This window comes from Choloepus didactylus, chromosome 5 (assembly GCF_015220235.1).
Source record: "Choloepus didactylus isolate mChoDid1 chromosome 5, mChoDid1.pri, whole genome shotgun sequence".
Taxonomy (NCBI): Eukaryota; Metazoa; Chordata; class Mammalia; order Pilosa; family Megalonychidae; genus Choloepus; species Choloepus didactylus.
Window position 1 is genome coordinate 18,613,841 of NC_051311.1, and position 23,984 is coordinate 18,637,824.

Sequence of the window (23,984 nt, forward strand, 5' to 3'; positions counted from 1 at the left end):
CACAGTCCCATGGAAGGAGGGGCTGTCGGTGCTGGAAAACAGGAGAGAACTACAGCTGCAGCTCTGACTGAAAACTCAGAATGCTGATCAAAAACTCAAAACGTAGACAGACTGAGACCAGACACCGGAGAATCTGGGAGCAGTCAGCCCAACATAGAGGAGATAGGGCTAGCAAAAAACAGAAAAAAAAAAGCCCCCCAAAATAAAAACACAGACATTTTGGGGTTCCGGTGAACATACAACGGAGATGAACAGGGCTCAAACAGAATCAGGCGCATATGCTGAAGAATCAGGTGCATATGCTTCTCTGAAGAGCTGGTTTCTCAGCTTTCCTGATTGTTCCTTAATGGCCCTAATCTTGTCTCTTGGCATTTCAATAGCCCATTAGATCTGCAAGGAAGGCCCTTCTTTTTTTTTCCTTTTTTTATCTTTTTCTAAAACAATTACTCTAAGAAGCCCATTACAGAAAGCCTCAAAGATTTGCAATTTGGGCCCAGGCAAGAGCAGAGCTAAGATAGCTCTGAGGGATAAAGCAATAAGTCTAGTGGCTGAGAAAATTCGCTAAACTCCATTACTTCCCAAAAAGAGGGGGTTGTCCCCTTACAGCCATCTTCCCAGCGGGCTGGGAATGCTCCTGCCCGGTGCCAGCACCACAGCCCAGAGCTGCCCCAAACAACCCTGTGTGACGAGAAGTGTTTCCAGCAACACGTACACATGCCACAAATCTGGCATGGACAATAGCCTTTCCCACACCCGCAGCTAACTATCCCAGAGCTGGAAAGGCAGAGCTGTGTGAACGGGGAAATTAACACGCTCCACTCAGCCATCCTTTCAGCAGCCTGGGAATGCCCCTACATGGCCCTGCAGCCCAGAACTTCCCTTGGGGGATGGCGCTCACCTGTGACATAGCACAGTCTTCTGTCAGCAGAGGCCCTAGGAGGGAACGGCTTGGAAGAGGGACCCACTCGCAAGTACCAGGGACCATACACCAATACCAAGGACCTGGGGGTCAGCGGCAGAGACCATCTGTGGCGAGACTGAACTGAAGGATTAGACTACTGCAACAGCTTTAAATCTCCAGGAACACCTGGGAGATCTGATTATTAGAGCCACCCTCCCTCCCTAACCTCTCAGACACACGCCCTACATTCAGGGCGGGCAGGACCAACTACACACGCAAACTTGGTACACCAATTGGACCCCCACAAGACTTAGACCCCCACACACCACAAAGAAAAAGTTGGGGAGAACTGGCTTGAGGGGAATAGGTGGCTTGTGGATGCCACCTGCTGGTAAGGTAAAGAAAGTGTACTCCACCAAGCTGTAGATCTGACAAATTAGAGATAAGTGTTTGAATCAGCCTACATATCCTAAAAGAACCCTATAAAGTTAAGCAAATGCCAAGAGGCCAAAAACAACAGAAAAATTTAAAGCATATGAAAAAAACAGACGATATGGGTAACCCAAACCCAAACACCCAAATCAAAAGATCAGAGGAGCCACAGTTCTTGGAGCAATTAATCAAAGAACTAAAGACAAACAATGAGAGCAAGGCACAGGACATAAAACACATGAAGAAGACCCTAAAACAGCATAATGAAGAAATTGTAAGAGTAAATTAAAAAAAAAAAGATGATCTTATGGAAATAAAAGAAACTGTCAGCTGAATGAAAAAGATTCTGGATACTCATAGAATAAGACTAGAGGAAATTGAACAGCGAATCAGTGACCTCGAGGAACACAGAATGTAAAATGAAAGAACAAAAGAAAGAATGGAGAAAAAAATCTAAAAAATCGAAATGGACCTCAGGGTATGACAGATAACATAAAAGGTCCAAATATAAGACTCATTGGTGTTCCAGAAGGGGAAGAGAAGGGCAAAGGTCTAGGAAGACTATTCAAAGAAATTGTTGGGGAAAACTTCCCAAACCTTCTAAACAACATAAATACACAAATCATAAATGCCCAGTGAACTTCAAAATAGAATAAATCCAAATTAACCAACTCCAAGACATATTCTGATCAGACTGTCAAATACTGAAGAGAAGGAACAAGTTTTGGGAGCAGCAACAGAAAAGCAATTCACTACTTACAAAGGAAACAGCATAAGACTAAGTAGTGACTACTCAGCAGCAACCATGGAGGCAAGAAGGCAGTGGCATGACATATTTAAAATGCTGAGAGAAAAATTTCCAACCAAGAATTCTTTATCCAGCAAAGCTCTCCTTCAAATTTGAGGGAGACAAACAAATGCTGAGAGAATTTGCTAACAAGAGGCCTGCCCTACTTGAGATACTAAAGGGAGCCCTACCAACAGAGAACAAAGAAAGGAGAAAGAGATATGGAGAAAAGTCCAGTACTAAAGAGATTCAGTACGGGTATGTTAAAAGACATTAAGAGAGAGAGGGAAAAAATATATCTGACAAACATAAACCAAAGGATAGGATGGATGATTTAAGAAATGCCTTCACAGTAATAATGTTGAATGTAAATGGATTAAACTCCCCAATTAAAAGATATAGATTGGCAGAATGGATCAAAAAATATGAACTATCAATATGCAGCATACAAGAGACTCATCTTAGACATAGGGACACAAAGAAATTGAAAGTGAAAGGCACATTAAAAAAATCATATACCATGATCAAGTGGGGTTCATTCCAGGCATGCAAGGATGGTTCAACATAAGAAAATCAATCAATGTATTACAACACATTAACAAATCAAAAGGGAAAAAGCAAATGATCATCTCAATAGATGCTGAAAAACCATTCAACAAAATCCAACATCCCTTTTTGATAAAAACACTTCAAAAGTTAGGAATTGAAGGAAACTTCCTCAATATGATAAAGAGCATATATGAAAAACCCACAGCCAGCACAGAACTCAATGGTGAGAGACTGAAAGCCTTCCCTCCCCTCTAAGATCAGAAACGAGACAAGGATGCCTGCTGTCACCACTATCATTCAACACTGTGCTAGAAGTGCTAGCCAGGGCAATCCAGCAAGACAAAGAAATAAAAGGCATCCAAATTGGAAAGAAAGAAGTAAAACTGTCATTATTTGCAGATGATATGATTTTATATCTGGAAAACCCTGAGAAATCGACAATACAGCTACTAGAGCTAAATAAACAAATTTAGTAAAGTAGCAGGATACAAGATTAATGCACATAAGTCAGTAATGTTTCTATATGCTAGAAATGAACAAACTGAAGAGACACTCAAGAAAAAGACACCACCTTCAATACCAACTAAAAAAATCAAGTACCTCGGAATAAACTTAACCAAAGATGTAAAAGACCTGTGCAAAGAAAACTACATAACTCTACTAAAAGAAATAGAAGGGGACCCTAAAAGACGGAAAAATATTCCATGTTCATGGATAGGAAAGCTAAATGTCATTAAGATGCTAATTCTACCCCAACTCATCTACAGACTGAATGCAATCCCAATCAAAATTCCAACAACCTACTTTGCAGACTTGAAAAAGCTAGTTATCAAATTTTTTTGGAAAGAGAAGATGCCTCAAATTGCTAAAAACTCTAAAAAAGAAAAATGAAGTGGAAGGACTCACACTCTCTGACTTTGAAGCTTATTATAAAGCCACAGTAGTCAAAACAGCATGGTACTGTCACAAAGATAGACATATTGATGAATGGAATTGAACTGAGAATTCGGAGATAGACCCCTAGATCTATGGCCAACTGATCTTTGATAAAGCCCCCAAAGTCACTGAACTGGGACATAACAGTCTTTTCAACAAAAGGAGCTGGGGGAGTTGGATAGCCATATCCAAAAGAATGAAAGAGGACTCCTACCTCACACCCTACATAAAAATTAACTCAAAGTGGATCAAAGATCTCAATATAAAAGACAATACCATAAAACTCCTAGAAGATAATATAGGGAAACATCTTCAAGATCTTGTATTAGGCAGCCACTTCCTAGACCTTACACCCAAAGCACAAGCAACAAAAGAAAAAATAAATAAATGGGAACTCTTCAAGCTTAGAAGTTTCTGTACCTCAAAGGAATTCATCAAAAAGGTGAAGAGGCAGCCAACTCAATGGGAAAAAATTTTTGGAAACCGGGTATGTGACAAAAGACTGATATCTTGCATATATAAAGAAATCCTACAACTCAATGACAATAGTACAGACAGCCCAATTATAAAATGGGCAAAAGATATGAAAAGACAGTTCTCTGAAGAGGAAATACAAATGGCCAAGAAACACATGAAAAAATGTTCAGCTTCACTGGCTATTAGAGAGATGCAAATTAAGACCACAATGAGATACCGTCTCACACCAATTAGAATGGCTGCCTTTAAACAAACAGGAAACTACAAATGCTGGAGAGGATGTGGAGAAACCTGAACTCCTATTCATTGTTGGTGGGACTGTATAACGGTTCAGCCACTCTGGAAGTCAGTCTGACTCTTCCTTAGAAAACTAGATATAGAGTTACCCTTCGATCCAGCAATTGCACACTCAGTATATACCCGGAAGATCTGAAAGCAGTGACACGAACAGATATCTGCACACCAATGTTCATAGCAGCATTATTCACAATTGCCAAGAGACGGAAACAACCCAAATGTCCTTCAACAGATGAGTGGATAAATAAAGTGTAGTATATAAACACGATAGAATACTACACAGCTGTTAAGAAGGAACAATGTCATGAAACATATGACAACACGGATGAACCTTGAAGACAATGCTGAGCGAAATAAGCCAGGCACAAAAAGAGAAATATTATACACTACCACTAACGTGAACATTGAAAAAAGTAAAATAAATGGTTTATAATGTAGAATGTAGGGGAACTAGCGATAGAGAGCAATTAATGGAGGGGGAATGATAACCCAATAAGAACAGATAAGCTATTGTGGGTAAATTTAATGTTCTGGGAATGCCCAGGAATGACTATGGTTTGTTAATTTCTGATGGGTATGGTAGGAACAAGTTCACAGAAATGTTGCTGTATTAATTTATTTTCTTGGGGTAGAGTAGGAACATGTTGGAAGTAAAGCAGTTATTTTAGGTTAGTTGTCTTTTTCTCACTCCCTTGTTATGGTATGTTTAAAATGTTTTGTTTTGTTTTTTTAATATAGTTAATAGTTAATTAATAAAAAAAGAGTTAATTTTTTAAAAAATGAAAAAAAAAAAAAAAACGCAGAGCCCCCCTGAGGAGCTGGGGGAGAATGCAGGGGTGTTGGGCTTCCCCACCTCAATGGTTGCTGATGTGCTCATAGATACAGGAGACTAGTGGTTTGATGGGACTTGTCCTTGGGAAGACTGCTGCTGCGAGGGAGAGGCTAGGCCTCCCTATAGTTGTGCCTGAGAGTCTCCTCCTGAGTGCCTCTTTGTTGCTCAGATGTGGCCCTCTCTCTCTCTAGCTAAGCCAACTTGGCAGGCGAAATCACTGCCCTCCTCCCTACATGGAAAATGATACCCAGGGTAGTAAATCTCCCTGGCAACATGGAATATGACTCCCGGGGAGGAACCCAGACCCGGCATCATGGGATGGAGAGTGTCTTCTTGACCAAAAGGGGGATGTGAAGGAAATGAAATAAGCTTCAGTGGCAGAGAGATTCCAAAAGGAGCCGAGAGGTCATTCTGGTGGGCACTCTTATGCACAATATAGACAACCCTTTTTAGGTTCTAATGAACTGGAATAGTTAGCAGTAAATACCTGAAACTATCAAACTACAACCCAAAACCCCTGAATCTTGAAGACGATTGTATAAAAACGTAGCTTATGAGGGGTGACAATGTGATTGGGAGGGCCATGTGGACCACAGTCCCCTTTGCCCAGTATACGGATGGATGAGTAGAAAAATGGGGGCAAAAAAAAAAAAAGGCACCCAGTGTCCTTTTTTACTTTAATTATTCTTTTTCACTTTAATTTTTCTTATTATTTTTGTGTGTGTGGTAATGAAAATGTTCAAAAATTAATTTTGGTGATGAATGCATAACTATATAATGGTACTGTGAACTGAATTTATACTTTGTATGACTGCATGGTATGTGAATATATCCCAATGAAATTGAATTAAAAAAAAAGGATGATGAGAAAATGAAGACAAACCACAGTAAAAAAAAAAAAATACTTGTAAACACATATTTAAAAAAGGCCAAATACACACACATATGAAGAAGTGATACCCAGAACATATAAAGAGTTCGCAAAACTCAGTAAGAAAACAAGCAACCCAATTAACAAATGTGCAAAAGACTTGAACAAATAGACAGTTCACCAAGAAGAGATACTGATAGCAAGTAAGCACACAAAAAGATGCTCAACATCATTAGTCATTAGGGAAGTGCAAATTAAAATCTCATCAAGATTGTATACCATGGATGATTGTATGGTGTGTGAATGTATTTCAATAAAACTGAATTTAATAATTAAAAAAAGGCTATATACTATATCATTATACGTCGGTTACTTTTTGGAAAAGACAAAACTATAATGACAGAAAATTTTCAGGTCAATAGCGGCCAGGGGCTGGGAATGAGAAGAGGGAAATGAATACAAAAATGTATGGGAAAAAACTGTGGTGGTGATTACCTGACAATAAATTTGTCAGTACTCATAGAACTGCACTCCTAAAAAAGGTGACTTTTATTGTATGAAAATTATACCACAGTAAACAAAATAAATAAATAAAAATGAAATTTTCATCTAATGTGACAGTAAAATGAAACTGTCGAGTTTGAATTTGAACTGCAACAGTTGCTTTGAGAAATTTCATGCTATAACTGTTCCTCCTCATCCAATTATTAAAATGCTTTCATCTTTAAAAAAAAAAAATCTCATCAAAATACCACTACACACTTATTAGAACAGCTCAAAAAAACTGACAATCTCAAATGCTGACAAAGATGTGGAGCAAATGAAACTCTCATTCTCCACAAGAAGGAATGCAAAATAAAATGACGACCCAGGTAGTTTCTATTGAATTAAACATACACACCAGCCAGCAACCCCATTTCTAGTTATTTATACATGAGAAATGAAGACATACATCCACAAAAAAAGGCTGAACATTAGTTTTTAAAACACATTTATTCACAGCAGCCCAAAACTGGTAACAACCCAATGTCTGTCAACTGGTAAATGGATAAAACAAAATGTGGTACACTCAATAAAATGGAAAAAATTACAGATATGTGCAATAACATGGATGATTCTCAAAAGCATTATGCTAAGTGAATGAAGCCCGATTCAACAGAGTACATATTGTATGATTCCACATTTATGACATTCTGGAAAAAGCAAAAATAGAGCAACACGTCAGATTATTGGTTCTAAGAAGCTATAGAAAACTTTTGGCATAATGAACTATTTTGATTGTGATGTTATGCAACTATATAAACTTGTCAAAATTCAAAGAACTGTATACATTTTTAGTTTGAATTTTAGAATATGTAAGTTATACCTCAATAAACCTGATTTAAAAAACAAATCTTAAGGAAATGAGGGGGGGAGGGAGAATTAATTAAGAGCTCCAAGCAAAACAACTTCAAATTATACTAGGAAATATAATCAAAGTATACCATGTAGCTCATCTGTAAATACTTTTATAATAAAATAAAGTACCTAAAACAGTACTAAGAAATTTTACTTTGTTAAGCCCAGTATTTCCTAAACTTATTTGATTATAAAAGCTTTTGAAAAGGCACACACACATGGTAACAAATCCCAGAATTAATATTTGATAGAATACCAATTTTAAAATATTGTACCAGTGTTAATCTATATAATGAGTTGATGCAATAAATTATATAACAGCATCAGTTCAAAATTACCTGCTATAAAGCTGAAATAATTATTCCTTAAATCAGCTTTTAATAATTTTCTGAAAACAATCTTTTACTGAAACTTCTTTTCACATGCTGATAACAGGTATTTCTCATTACTACTGCCAATTACCAAGTTTAAGCTAAGCATAGAAGATGCTAAGTTAAATTTTTAAAGGATACTTAACTACCACTACATATTTTAGGGTTATTTCTGAACAAATAAGATCTTTCTAGCTAAAATTACAAAAAAAAATCTTTTTAATAAAGAGTGTGTAAGTTAGACTTGAAGATACAAAGCCTTAAATTTTAATGTTTATAACAGTAAAGACTTTAGAAATAAAAGTTGTGAAAATTAAATACCATATATAATACATTCACTTTCTACAATAAGTAATCTCACATGAAGGTTTTTAAAAAAAAGATTCTGAATTCAACATCTGAACTCCCAGTTTGAATTTTACAAATATCTATATCTAGAATTTTACAAATATCTATATCTAGAAAATATGACTAAGATTTTTAAAAGGTCTAGTTTTATGAAACTTATTTCAACAATTAAAATCTGTAAACTTTAGATGTGTTCTAAAAGTTGCTGGGTTTTTTTTCACTTTATTAAGATACATAAAAGATAAACAAAGCATATAGACCTTTCCAGCACCTACTAGTGTGCAGGACTTTCTGGGCTAAGTACTCAATAAACTCTAGAGTGAATGAATGAATGAATGAAAAATGAATGGCTTATAGGGTTAATGGGAAGACTAAACAAAATGATGGATTTAAAGGACTCAGTGCAGTGGCAGGCACATAGTAAGTAAACAGTGACTGTTAGCTATTAATTAATAGTTTTTCTAATTTAAGAGGTACACTCAAATAAATGCAGTTAAGTGGTGTTTATACATAAAGGCTAAATTCTGCAGGACTTTCATTACCATCTCTTGTTAATAACTAACAAATCTTTAGCTGAAGTCTTGAAGACCCATATGCTTGACACCACAAATTCAACATGTCCATCCTCTTCCACTATTCTACATCTCAGTAAATGATATCACCATCCATATAGCTCTGCAAGCTTGAGATTTTATTAGTTCATGATTACTCTATTACTCTCCTCTACATATCAATGCAATCAATCAATTCTGAAAATTTTGTCTTCCAATCATATTCTTGAATCCATCCACTTCTTCCTCTTCCCACTGTCATCAGCCTAATCCAAGCCAACATCTCTTACCTGGACTACTGCATTAGCCTCCTAAATGATTTGCCTGTACCCTCTCTGCCCCCTTCATACATTCTACATACCATAGCCATTACCTTTCTAATATGCAAATGTGATATGACACCTTCTGCTTAAAATTCATCAAAGACATTAACTTACAATCTTTAATATGTATCAAATATGTCATGGTTTAAGAAAAAATAAAACTCCTCAATGACTTTTTTTTTATCTTCATTTTATTGAGATACATTCACATACCATGCAGTCATACAAAACAAATCGTACATTCGATTGTTCACAGTACCATTACATAGTTGTACATTCATCACCTAAATCAATCCCTGACATCTTCATTAGCACACACACAAAAATAACAAGAATAATAATTAAAGTGAAAAAGAGCAATTGAAGTAAAAAAGAACACTGGGCACCTTTGTCTGTTTGTTTGTTTGTTTCCTTCCCCTATTTTTCTACTCATCCATCCATAAACTAGACAAAGTGGAGTGTGGTCCTTATGGCTTTCCCAATCCCATTGTCACCCCTCATCAGCTACATTTTTATACAACCGTCTTCGAGATTCATGGGTTCTGGGTTGTAGTTTGATAGTTTCAGGTATCCACCACCAGCTACCCCAATTCTTTAGAACCTAAAAAGGGTTGTCTAAATGGTGCGTAAGAGTGCCCACCAGAGTGACCTCTCGGCTCCTTTTGGAATCTCTCTGCCACTGAAGCTTATTTCATTTCCTTTCACATCCCCCTTTTGGTCAAGAAGATGTTCTCCGTCCCATGATGCCAGGTCTACATTCCTCCCCGGGACCTCAATGACTTCTTAAGATACCATTCTACCATAAACTCTTTCACATAAAAGTCAGTATTTTATCAATATTCTAACAACAAAGACTTCAAAATCAGTTACCAATTCTAAGAGAATAGCTAGGTAACCTAAGGTAAAGATAAGAATAGAGAAGTAACCTAGAAAATCAAATTGTAAACTATCTAGATTTCTAATAGTAATGTTCTAGTCTAAATTATTGCTTGTTTGTTTTTTTAAGTTTTCCTCCTCATTACACATACTTCATTCCTCAGAACACTAAAACTGACTTGTTACTAACCTTCTTCCCCCTTCTAAGAGTTTATAACTTTCTGATGAGTTTTAGATTTCCAAGGTTTTAACAGAGCTCCAGAACAACATGGCACTGCTATAAAATGTTAACATAGCCTGACAAAATTCCCACCCCCAAAAAATGTCTAAATAACTATTAGGTAATAGTAGAAATAAAAAGATATAATTTTGCCAAGATCAGATGGATTTTAATTTGGGGTGATACTGTTCTGCATTTAGACATTTTTCACATAAAGAGGTAATTTTTATAATTACACTTCAGTAGGTAAAACAGTTACAGGGTCTCAAATATTCAATTTTAAGTATGGAACTGAGGTTGGCACACAAGTACACATTTTATTTGAAGTATAAATTCTTTTTGTAAAATGTATAACCATGTTTATTTTATGTTATTGATCTGTGTGATCACAGCTTAACTGCTGATAAATGTTTTGATGGGCCGTATTTTAATTGCCTTTCAAAAGTATAATTATCGGTAATGTAAATGCTAAACACTTAATACTGTGATTCTCTTTTCAATTAAAATTAAAAAAAAAAACCAAACTCTTGACTTTTTATTTCAGTATTGATCATTACCAGCAATAAAAAATTTGGCAGTTCCAAGTATCACCAATAAGATATAATACAGTGGCCTAAACTGCTTTCAGATAAGCCAAGACATCATAATTACTTTTTTAAACTTACTAAATAGAAATTCTTAAGCAGGAGAGCTTAAATGATATTTAGTGGGCTGAGAGCAAGTTGCATTCTGAATACAAAATAAGGAAAATACTTAAGACCTATAAAGAACATTATTAACTTTATTAATTTTATTTTCCATTTCCGTAGGTGGATCCAAAGATAATCAACTTATTGCAAAGTTAATAAACTCCTTTGTTGCCTTGCCTCTGGTACAGAGAAAAAATGCTACCACAATTGCAAATTAAAGTAAACTCTAAGAATGCATTTAAATACGTTCATTTTACTGCACCAAATGAGTGATATAACAAAGAGATATATTTATTTGGAGATTCAAGGTGCAACTCCTTTTTTGTTGCAGTAAGATTTGACCCACAGAGCTCTAAGTACTCCACAAATGGCATTTCCATCATATGGCTCTCCTGCTTAAGAATTTCTATTTAGTAAGTTAAAAATTAAAAAAAAAAAAAAAAAGGAGGCAAGAGATCAGAAAAGCACAGAAAAGAGAAATACAGCAGTCTGTCATCAACCCAAACAGGCAAAAAGTATAGTGGGCAAGGGGAAAACATTGAAGTCTCAAATAAAAAAGGGAGAAGTATGGAATCGAGAATCTATTTAAACTTCAAGAAATAAAAACTAAAGTTCCTTCTCTCCTAAATGATTTAGATTCTCCCACAACTCTGTACAAACCACATGTCTCAAGTTTTCACTTTGTTCTTTTCAGCTTGAAGTTTAATATCATTTTAGTTACCTTCTTACTTTTTAGAAAATAATCTGAGCAAAGAATTTAAGTTGCCAACTAGCCATTCAAAAAACTTTATTCTCATATATGTATCTTTTGTGCCAGTTCCTCAGTGGTAGACAAGCCCACTTTGGCATGCATGCTAGACAAAGCTGTACCCAACCAGCCTTTTCACAAACAATCAAAATACTGAGCATATTTTTCTAGGCCTCATCTTCTATCCCAATGTTAAATATAGGTACTATAATCAAACCATCCTCTCTCTGTACTACCAATGACCTGCAATATTTATTATCCTAGTCTTTTGTTAAGGGAGCTAAACTAAATCACATATATTTAAAAACCTTGGATTTAAACTTTTTGGCTCAGAAACAAGTCTAAGATGCTAAGATTACGGTTAATTTTCTTTCTTTATTTGACAGTCTTTTTGTTATGGGCTTCTATTGCTTTTATGAGGGGAGGGAAATCATACTCAAGGAGTGCCTAGTGATTCTCTATTGATCATAATAAAATTCAGACTCCTTGCCTCACCCTCCATATCTTATCAACTCAATTTTATTTCTCACTATTTCTCAACTAGTTCTTTGTTCCAGACAAATTTATCTATTTGCCAGCTTCTATATAATATGTCAATTCCCATTTACATCCTGGTGCTGCTATAGGAGACACAGACATGGAAAAATAATAAAAGAAGAGGTACAGCTAAGGCAGATACACATCAATTATTCCACTAGCAACTTTGCTGATGCCTCCGGTTTAAAATCCAAAATTCGGCTTTCATGATGGACAAATGATTCCATTCTTTCACGAGGTGTCACTTACAGTAAAGAATAAAAGCAATCCTACAGTTGTGGGGGAGGAGAGGGATAGAGAGTTTCTGTTTGGAGTGATGGAAAAGTTTTGGCAATGGATGGTGGTGATGGTAGCTCACAACTTTGTGAATATAATTAATACCAGTGAATTGTATATTTGAAAGTGGTTAAAATGGGAAATTCTATGTTGTATACATGATACCTGTTAAGTAAAATAAAATGGTCACCTGCAGGAGACGTTACCAAGAGGAACCCCTTTCCAAGAAGGAATTTTCCAAAAGACAAAAGTCATTGACCTGCAGGGGCTGAGAAAATGAGTGCAGATAAGCAATACCTTGTGATAAACTAGTTTTGGTCCAACAGAGAGATAACTTATTAGGACGGACAAGCATACCATACTTATCAATATATACCTGCTGCCCACTTTGTAAATGACCACCCCCCATGTAAAATGGAAACAAAGCCAGCCAATCACAACATTTCCTCACTTGCTTCTGCATTTGCCAAATGAGCTTCCCCTTTCCACTCCCTCAGTAGAACTCCTTTTTACTTTCTGAATGGGATACTGTCAGATCATGAATTGCTCAATAAAGGTGAGAGCCTAAATTGCATGAAAAGTTTTTCTTTTAAGATACCACAATAAAAATTTAAAACAAACAAACACAGAAACATACAACACAAAGAGTGAGCCCTAATGTAGACTACAGACTTCAGTTAACAATATAAATCTAATAACAATGGTTCATTAATTGTAACAAATATACCACACTATTGCAAAATGTCAATAGGGAAAACTGGGGGGGGGGGGGGTATGGTATAAGGAAACTCATTGCTCTCTGCATAAATTTTCTATAAAAATACAATTGCTTTAAAAAAAATAGAGACTATTAAAAAAGAAAAAAACAGCACTGCTATTGGAGCTGTGCTTCCTTTTGATCACACTAGCCAGGTGTAAAACTGTAGCAGGCTATCAGTTGTAGAGTCGTGCTAGACATCCTATCCAGAACCTCAAGGATGCAAAAATAAAACTCCACCTTCAAAGCTCAATGTACTAAAGTATGCTTTGTAGAGTACAGAAGTTCAAATCTGGAGTTTGTGACGTTATTTTCCCAAAGTATTTGTAATAATTTTCCCCATTGTCCCTGGCTAATAAATAAAAAGAATAAAGGCAAGTTAAAAAAACAGCTTTGACATACTAAAAAACTCATGTCTCACAGGAGAGAAAACGAGCAGGATGTACTCTGCCCATTCTTTACCACCACCTTAACAGCATCTAATCACAGAGCTGTTAGTAACAATATCAGCAACTCTTTAACTACATATATTCCATAAACTATGCTAAACACATTGGATATATTACCTCATTAATTCCTCACAATAAACCTGAGATAGCTATTATATTCCCCATTTTAAAGATGATGAGATTGAGATTTAGAAAATTAGGGTAAAGTTCATGAACTATTAATTGGCAAACTGGAATCTTAACTTGAGTCTATTTGGCTTGACTACTAAACTGTTAGCCACTGCCCTCTACTACACCTTCATCATCTGCCAGTGAAAAGCAGAGTGGCTCAGAGAAAACAGACAGATGGATAGTGCAGTTCTCTGCAAGAAAGCAAGTCACCTTGAAAATACTATGTGTCTTAGGGAGGCTGAGAAATTTTCTGCTAGATGTCAAACCTAGGAAAAAGAAAAACTGCTGGTCTCAAAAATGACAAGATTATGAATCAAGCAATTAATACTCTAAATTGGCTCTAATGATGACAGTGTGAACATAGGCAAGTTGGTATTTATTTTTCTCCATCTGTACAACATTAAAATATTATAAAAAGACAGTATTTGTAAATACACTTCAAGTTTCTGGACAATGCTAAGAAAAGGTATTTTCTACTCTTCCTTGTAATTTTACATTTCCATCCATGCTTTTGAATCTAATGAAGAACAGAAACTGTACTGTTGCTAAGATTTTTATACTGTCACACTTTCTCACATTTTATTGCCATATTACCTATTAAAAAGATTTTCCTTCATTCCATTTTTCTCAGAAGCAGTTGATTTTAATGCTTACCTGTTTTAGGTGGGAAGAAATGCAGTCCCTTTCATTAGAGTGCTTTTGTAACTGCTCCGTTTTTTAGCTCTCTAAAAATTAAACTAGTCAAAGTTTAAAGAAATCTATCAGTAGTGCCAACAGAAAGCCATCTATTGATAATTCACGCAAAATATTACTGTCCCTTTTCTAAGTGGTTAAAATCTAGATCATGTCAAGAGGTTCTGATACAAGAAAAAAATGCCTAAATCTCAGTGCCAAGTGCTTGTCTTTCTCACTCAAAAATTTAAATTGATGCTTAGCAATAAAAACAATACTTGGAACCATCAAGACCAAATGTTATTATCTTGGGTGCAAAGTGTTAACAAATAAAAGTCAAATATTTTGAGGGATAGCTAAAAAGTTTCTTAGGACTTAGGACTATTTGGAGATTTTTTTCTTCTTTGTCACCTTGTTCATTATTTTGGTAACTTAAGCTATTTACATGATTACAATGACTACTAAAAAAGTAGTCTCTATTTCCCCCTGTCAGAGAAAACAGTTATCAATAAAGAAAGGGGGGAAGGCTGGCATAAATCCTGTGGTACTGGACTGGAATCAGAGGTATCAATACGAATGAACTCATGATTGTTAATACCCACACACAGATAAAAGATCTGAAATAAATGTTCATGTGTGTAAGCAAGAGGTAGTGCACATACATACACTTCCAGCTCTGTCCACTGAGAGGGCCTAGCAGCAATAACAGCTAGTGGCAATGAGCGCAGGCAGCACCAGATCTTGGCTTCTAAATACCATTCTCCAATAAAAGGAAACAGAGCTCCTTCCAGAAGTGATTGATTCCAGGACGGGAGCAGGGAAAATACAAGATGAGCCTGGAACATTTTGTGGTATCAGAAAATCAAGAAGTGAGAAAAGAGCATGAAGGAATGTTGAGAGGAAAAGGAACCAACCTGAAGGAGCTCCCAATGGCCAAAGCTGAAACAATTTGAACAACGAAATAAAAAATGATAGCATTAGATTATAATCCATAGAATAAAATAAATATCTACAAGTCCATAGTTATAAATAAATTACTGAGTAAATAAATAATTAAATAAATGCAGAGAAAGAATAGCTCTTCTATATAGAAGAATTTCAATTAATAAGTGTAGAAGGAAATGAGAAAAATACAGAATCACCATTAGACAAACACAACTATAGTAACTGTTGCACGCAAGATCCACAAAAGAACGCTGTAACCAATGGGCAAAAGCTTGAGAACTGGATATGGGTATAGTCTCAAAGAATCTCCCCAAGATATTTATTAATTACAAGAAGAAAAATGGTAACTTTACAAGTGGAGAAACTTGACAGATACAGCCTAAACCAAGTGAGAGTTATCATTTATAATAGAATATACTGACATCCTGTACACTGTGATATGATGCATTGAGTAGGGCTCAACATTACCTCTGTAGTATTCTTGCCAAAAATGCATAACCTCAGTCTAACTATAAGAGAACATCAGACAAACCCAAAGTGGAAAACATTCTACAAAATAGCTGATCCATATTCATCAAAAGTATGCAGATAATGAAAGATGATAAAAGACTGAGGAACTGCCACAGATTGGAAGAGACTAAAGAGACCTAACAACTAAAAGCATTATCAAATACTGGACTGAATTTTAAAAGAGAAAAAGAACACTGGAGAAAAATTATTGAAATTCAAATAATGTATGTAGTTTAGTATTGCACCAATGTTAATTTCCTGGTTTTGATCATTGTACTCTGGTGAAGGGTATATATGAGCTCTCTGTACTACTTTTACAACTTTTCTGTAAGTCTAAAATTATTTCAAAATAATGTTTTTTTAATTGCTTGCAATTTCTTTTCTTCAACTTAGTTAAAAAGATAATGAGAAACTCAAGAAATATTTACACATGGTAAAAATCAACATTTCATTCACTGAAAAGCAATCTACAATAAGACAAGTCATTGAGTTAATAGAAACCAGTAGTTATTTTTATACAAATTAGTCTCATACTTCAAAAAGTACTATTAATTATTTTCTATCAAAGATTATATTTCTCCAACTTAGAAACAAGCTGTTTACTTTAAGCTCATGTAAAAAAGAATAAAAGAAGTATCGATAACAAAAATAACAGCAAAAATCAAACCAAACTGAATCGTTCTTCGATCAAAAACAGAATAAAACAGGTCACTCAATTTACATAGAAAGTATCTAAAGACACTGGAAATCAAAATATCACCCAATAGAAAGTTCAGTATGAACACAATGAATCTAGATTTTTAATTCCTCCACCTTAAAACAATTTAAAATATTCTGCCTCCCCTCCCACAAGTGACTCAATCAACATTGTTCAAACACACCCCAAAAGTTGCTGTAAATGCTAATGCCATGATCTTAGCACTTTCGACTATCTCAAAACTTTAAAGAATCAAAGGATTTGTACTGTTCTAGTATTTCCAATAGGCTTTTTCCAATTAAAAACCAAACACAAAGTAGTGACATAAGGATGAATTTAAAGTCTTAAAGACAGTGAATTAAAATTATGCTAACATCTATAATGTAAGAAATACTGTTAAGAGTCAAACTCAACTGAAGAGCCAGATCACTCTGAAGACACATTTTGACTATTAACTGATTATTGAGAGATGATTCATGCACACATCTCAAGTAACAACTTGTCATAAATCTTGTGATAATATTTCAAATTTCGATTTGTTTTTCCTGGGTTTATCATTAGCCAGACATAAGTATTCATAACATTAAGATTCCAGGACTATTCTTGTCAATATGAAAACACTGCTTTTAATCGTAAACATTTTTCTAATCTATAAAGAGAACAGTTAAGAAATGTGGCGCACGCACACATAAACAGTGGAAACTTTTGGAAAAAGTCTCACAAAAGGTAACAGTTCTTTAAACAACTCCACTTCCCTAGGTCAAAAACTCAAAGCGGGCGGGACACCAAGACTGAAAATGCTGCGGTGCCCCAGGGCTTTCTCCTCCTCTCTCTACAGTCTTTCTTTAGGTGATTTCATCCAATGTCATAACTTTTAAATAGCATTTAATACTCCAAAAAATACAAGGTGTCAAAGCAGGTAAAATATACTACCATTTTTGCAAAATGGGAAAAAGAATATAATACATATTTGCTTCTAGGTGCACAAAATATATCTTCGGAATGATACATAAGAAACTGCTAACACTGTTTGGCTCCAAGGAAAACTCAGTGACAGTGGAGACCTTTTCAATATTTAAAATTCTGAACCAAGTAAATATAGTTTCTACTCAAAACTTAAATATACAAAACACATAGATAAACGCTGATAATTCCCCATCTCTGTCTTTCCCTCCCCACTAAACTTCAAGTTGATGAAGGCAAAGATTTTTGTCTGTTTTTTCACTACTATATACACACCGCTTGGTCCACAGCTGGTGGTTAAGAAACACTTGTTGACTAATGAAGGACCCCTCAACCTCTCCATTAAATTCCACACTTGTATATCCAATTGCCCACTTCTCATCTCATTCAAATACTTAATAGGTCCAACACGGCCAAGCCACTCCATCCTGGACCTGCTTACCTCACCTCTTACCTCTACCTCATCTCAGTATATGGTATCACCATTCTTCAGTTGCTGAAGCCAAAAACCCAGGAGTCACTTCCGTCCCAATGCATCTCATGCAAACCATGACAAGTTCAATAAATTCCTGCAACTCCAAAATATATCTCAAACCTTTTTACTTGTTTCTAATACTCCACAACCACTCCTCTACTCAAAACGGCCACAGCCTTCTCATTGGTCTCCCTGCTTCTCCTCTCTTATCCACTAGAGTAAGAATGATCTTTCTAAAATGTAAATCTGACCACATCACTCCCAGCTTTAAAAGAATTCCAACAGCTTCGCAAGGAACAAAAAAGCCAAACTCCTTTGGACAGTAAGACCTCTCATGATATGGTCCCTGGCTATGACCTTATATTTTTCAATTGCCTGAACCCAAGCTTTATACCAGCTCAGGGCTTCTAAGTTTGCTGTTCCCTCGGAAAGCAACACTCTTCCCTTAGAATTTCCAAAGCCTAGATCCTTCTCACTTTCCAGGTATCACGTCAAAGATCACCTCAGAGAGGCCTTTCTAGTATTACGATATCTGAAGTAGTCTTCTCCCAGACACTTCCATAATTCTCTATTTTATTTCCTTCATTGCACTTATTCTCTGAAAGTACTTTTATTTCTTATTGTCGGTCTCTCTCTCTATGCCCCACCAAAACTGAAGCCCCAAGAGGACAAAAATCTCATGGGTCTTGCTTATTGTTGCAACTTTGCTTGGCATACAAACCAGATACTCAATAAACACCTGCAACTTTGCTTGGCATACAAACCAGGTACTTAATAAATATTTGTTTACTGATAGCTAAGGCAAAACTGACTTTAAAAAAGGTTCACATTTAATTTAGTGATAAACCAGTGGGGATAAAAAACATAGATAAACTATTTTCACATTTATGAAACTGCAAATTACCAAAGAGGGTGGAGAGTGAACATCAAAGTGTTAAAAAGTTAATAATAAATATTAAAGAGAAAATAGAAAAGGTATTTTTCACAGACTATGTGCATGCACACTGTGGAAATGTTCCCACAATTCCAACAGCATCTGAATAAAGTATGACTCAAAGCACTGTGTACATTTGCTATTTCATCTGTGACAGTGATGGAAGGACCTTCCAAACACTGTATTTGGTAAAAGAACCTGAGATTCTAAATTTTAAGGACCAGTCTTCTGAATATTTTTTAATGTCTCTTATGTGGTCATTAGACAATATGGGGCAAAGCGATTATTACTTGGATTGTACTATGCATGTAGGTTGGGGAAAGGTCTAGTTCAAAGGTCTATAGTGAATGTTAACGGTTTATATCTTATCTCTTCAGAATTTTAAACTTGCAGAGTCCTGCGCCTTCAAATGGTAATAACAACCCACGGGAGAAAGGGGAGGATTTAATAACAACAGTGTCTGCAATTCACAATGTTTTATCTACATGCACGTTTTTGTGGGTTGATGGGGAATTAAGTGTGTGTAAGCAAGTGCTCGAAAGAAAGACTGAGGATCTTATTTCATTACACCGTTAAGTGTTGAGACAAGAGGTCTAGCGTGTTTCCTCCTCCCCCCCAACCCCAAGCTATCAATCTTCGCTGTCTGCGGAAACAAAAGTGAAAACACTCGTCGTAAGGATCTAAGAGATTGATGCCCCTCCTCCTCCGCAAAAACACAGAGTTGTGTATCCGTGTGAGCACGTAATAAGGCAGATGAGTACACGCACTCTCACCTTCCCTCCTTCGGAGAAAAATGGGGCGGAGGGAGGGGCGGCCAAGGCCGGGTTGGGGAGGCCCAGGATCCAATCTAGGGGTCAGCGCTTAGGGTAGGCTGGGGTTTCTTACAGGAGGGTATCCTCCCTGGCCAACCCCTTCCACCGCTCTCCCCTCCCCCTCCTCGCCCCCAACTCCTTTCCTCCTCCCCTCCCAGCCACCCATTAACAGGGAAGTTTCCCGGCGCCTGCATCCCGGGTCCCCGACCCTTAGCGGGGTTACCTTCTGCAGAAGTGGGTCAAGGGGCAGGGGAGAAGGGGAGGGGGAGGCAGCCCGAAGGTGTGAAGGACGAAGCCCCGAGCGATGAAGGTGGGCGGCTGCGGCGGTGTCGGCGGCGGCTGTCAGCTCGCGTTTCCCCTGCTCACAGCGCTGCCATTACTGTGCGGCTGAGGCCGCCTCCCCAGCCGGCCGCCGCCACCTGCGCTGGAGACGCGGGGGAGATGGGGGCAGAGAAGCCCGGGGAGCCCGCGCGCCGGACACTCACCTGCCTCCCGCGCGCAAGAACTGCACAGCCAAAGATCGCCGCCAGCCCCACACGGGAGACGGGTGATGGGGAGAGGGGAGGGGAAGGGAGAAGGAAGGACCGCTTACGAGATCCTTCAAACAATCGTCCTCCAGCTCGTAATTTTTTCCTACACACACCCTCCGGTCTCCCTCTTCCGCCGCTGCCAGATCTCCCCTCGGAAAGCAATGGTAGAGTCCGCGTTACGGCAAGCGCAGAGAGCCTGGCTTAGTGCAATTGCGAAAGGCCACGGAAATAAATAGTGACTCTTCGCAGTGCTCACTGTTCATGAGGGAATACGGTCTTCGCAGAACTTGAGACACAGTACTCACCAACTTTTGAGACTACTTATACCATGATGTCAGAACGCTGTTTTCAACAAAAGTAATTCTCTTTGGCTTTCCTTTCGGCGCTGCTATCGCAGCCATGAGTATGCTCAGGCTTCAGAAGAGGCTCGCTTCCAGCGTCCTCCGCTGTGGCAAAAAGAAGGTTTGGTTGGACCCCAATGAGACCAATGAAATCGCCAATGCCAACTCACGTCAGCAGATTCGGAAGCTGATCAAGGATGGGCTGATCATCCGCAAGCCAGTGACTGTCCATTCCCGGGCTCGATGCCGGAAAAACACCTTGGCACGCCGGAAGGGCAGGCATATGGGTATAGGTAAGCGAAAGGGTACTGCCAATGCTCGAATGCCTGAGAAGGTAACCTGGATGAGGAGGATGAGAATTCTGCGCCGGCTTCTCAGAAGATACCGTGAATCCAAGAAGATTGACCGCCACATGTATCACAGCCTGTACCTGAAGGTGAAAGGGAATGTGTTCAAGAACAAGCGGATTCTCATGGAACACATCCACAAGCTGAAGGCAGACAAGGCCCGCAAGAAGCTCTTGGCTGACCAGGCTGAGGCCCGCAGATCCAAGACCAAGGAGGCTCGCAAGCGCCGTGAGGAGCGGCTCCAGGCCAAGAAGGAGGAGATTATCAAGACTCTGTCAAAGGAGGAAGAGACCAAGAAATAAAGCTCCCCTTCTCGATTGTACATAGTGGCCTTGGCAATTATATAATTCAATAATTCAATAAATCAAGCCTCTTAATCTGCTAAAAAAAAAAAAAAAAAAAAAAAAAAAAAAAAAGTAATTCTCTTTGTTTTGTTGCAGACCTATGAGAATATTCTAAAACACCACAATCCCCTTGCAGCCCTACACTTCCATAGACTGGCTCTTCAAAGGATTAGAAAATATTAACAAAACTCCTTTCCCTCCGACATATTCCTTTTTTGGTGTGTTTCTATCCATAGACAAACTCTGGGACATGAATGTATTTTCAATAATACTTTTCTTTCCAGATTTGGTCTCTAATGCCCCACATTCCCCCACCCCGCATCGTATCACTCTGAAGGGTTTTCATCCCTGAGAGTTTTAAGTCGCTATGTTGACAATATGCATTTATCCATCATCTCCTCATATACTCTGGGCCCCAAGGAAACAAAAACCCTGCTTCAATCTTTATTTGCCTCTCGCATCGGCAAGATCTTATTGTCCAGCGTCTTGTTTATTTGAATATTTGGAGCCAGACTTTCCCTACCAACTCTTTTTTTTTCCAAATTATTTCTACCAATCCTTCAGGGCTATTTCAAATCCTGTCTCCTGACCTAATAAATCCCATCAATCCTCTTCTAATCTGCTTCTCATGGCACTTGAAATCTGTACTTATTTTAACATGTTATTATATATTAAATTTAAGTTTGCTTCTATTATATGACATTTTTCTCACATTTCTCCTTCTAATGCAGCGATTCTCAAAGTGTGGTCTGCAGACCTCTGAAAATTCCCCTTTCCAGAGTACGAGGTTAAAAACTATTTCTATTACAATACATGTTCTTTGTATTTTTCACTGGGTTTACATTTACAAAAACAATAGGAACACTACCTGCACCTTAGAAGAAATCAAGACGGTGGCACCAACCTGTCCTCGTGGGCATTGGGTCACTGTATTCTTCACTACCACACACTCCCAGTTTAAAAAAAAAAAAAGTCTTAGGAGATTCTTGCTGGAGTAGTAAAAAGTATTAATTTTATTGAGTATGAGCCCTTGATACACATCTTGTTGTTATTGTTGTTACTTATTTTTTAATACAATTTTATTGAGATATACTCACATACCCTGCAGTAATCCACAGTATACAATCAACTATTCACAGCACTATCATATAGTTGTGCATTCAGCACCAGAATCAATTTTTGAACATTTTCCCTACTCCAAAAAAAAAAAAAGTAAAAAAGAACACCCAAAACACTCCACCACCACCACCCCTTCCGCCCTATCCTTCATCTAGTTTTTTGTCCCCATTTTTCTACTCATCTGTTCATATCTGGATAGAGTGTGAGCCATGAGGTTTTCACAATCACACAGTCACACCATGTAAGCTACGTAGTTACACAATCATCTTCAAAAATTAAGGCTACCAGGTTGCAGTTTGACAGTTTCAAGTATTTCTAGCTATTCCAATGCACTAAAAACTAAAAAGGGATATCTTTATAACACATAAGAATGCCCTTCAGAGTGACCTCTCAATGCCATTTGAAATTTCTTAGCCACTGAAACTTTCTTTTGTTTCATTTCACTTCCCTGTTTTGGTCAAGAATATTTTCTCAATCCCACAATGCTGGGTCCAGGCTCATCCCCCAGAGTCATGTCCCACATAGCAGGGAGGGCAGTGAGTTCACCTGATGTGTGGGCCTAGAGAGAGAGAGGCCACATCTGAGCAACAAAGAAGCTTTCTGGGGCAGACCCTTAGGCACAATTATAAGTAGATTTAGCCTCTCCTTTGCAATAACAAGCTTCATAAGGGCAAGCCCCAAGATTGAGGGCTTTTCCTATTAAACTGTTAGTTCTCAAAGTTTGGTACACGTCTTTTTAATATTATGAAAAACTGAGAAGTACACATGCGCTTCTTGTGTATACCTAGGTATGATCATTGTCTTAAAGAAAAGCCCTTGTTTGATGGGACTGTGATCTGATCTACCTCTGTTTTCATGGAACACCATTTTTATTTTAAAGAAAAATTGAAAGACAAAGTAATATTATTCTGACTTGGAAATTGATGAATATTTTCCCCAGAAGTGAACAAAGTGAGCTTAACACTTCAAAGAAAACAACTGATAGAATTTGGTGCCAGTGATAAAATTCAAGTGAAATTTGAAAATTTGCAAAACGTGTGTTTGCCACCATGTGCTTGACAACTTCCCAATACTTAAAGACTTTTCTGCTGAGAATGTGGTGCTATTGATGAATCTGACTTTTTGATGCTGTATAATGAAGCATATCTACATATGGAAGACCTGCATAACATGGTGAACTAATATTTTCGAAATGACCAATGCATGATATTACAAAATGAGGCATGGGTGAAAGATAACTTCAAACTTCATGATAGACCAATGAAGATATAGAAAGCAGTACAAAAAGTTCGATGATGTGGTTTCAGCTTCCTCATTGCAACTAATCTATAAGAAACTACCCCTTGTCATTTTTTGCTATAGTACCAAAGAATATCCACAATTATCCAAAAGACCATGAAATTCTGCTCCTAAGGCCTGATTTTCTTCACATAAGTCAACCAAAAGCCCACACAGAGAATCTAGCTGTCTTCTATTAAGCCGGACATTAAAGAGATTTG

General features: G+C 37.4%; 2 protein-coding genes across 5 annotated transcripts in view; one reads left to right on the forward strand and one right to left on the reverse strand.

Annotated features, from left to right (window-relative positions):
- Nucleotides 1-20,785, reverse strand: part of CUL2 (cullin 2) — a 104,539-nt gene extending 83,754 nt beyond the window's left edge. Inside the window, exon 1 of one of the 4 annotated variants that reach the window (XM_037835616.1) lies at nucleotides 20,640-20,785. The gene's annotated coding sequence lies outside the window, so the exon portion shown is untranslated. Of the gene's footprint in view, nucleotides 1-20,027; nucleotides 20,180-20,289; nucleotides 20,449-20,639 lie in introns of those variants that run through there. The other 3 variants (XM_037835614.1, XM_037835613.1, XM_037835617.1) reach the window with 3 other exon arrangements.
- On the forward strand, nucleotides 20,698-21,399 carry LOC119533816 (60S ribosomal protein L19). Its single transcript, XM_037835619.1, has one exon. The coding sequence runs from the start codon at nucleotides 20,734-20,736 to the stop codon at nucleotides 21,322-21,324; it is 591 nt and encodes a 196-aa protein (XP_037691547.1). The 5' UTR covers nucleotides 20,698-20,733; the 3' UTR covers nucleotides 21,325-21,399.
- Nucleotides 21,400-23,984: the final 2,585 nt, after the last annotated feature.

Coding starts and splice junctions, on each gene's coding strand:
- LOC119533816 (XM_037835619.1), top strand. CDS start 20,734: ATGAGTATGCTCAGGCTTCAGAAGAGGCTCGCTTCCAGCGTCCTCCGC.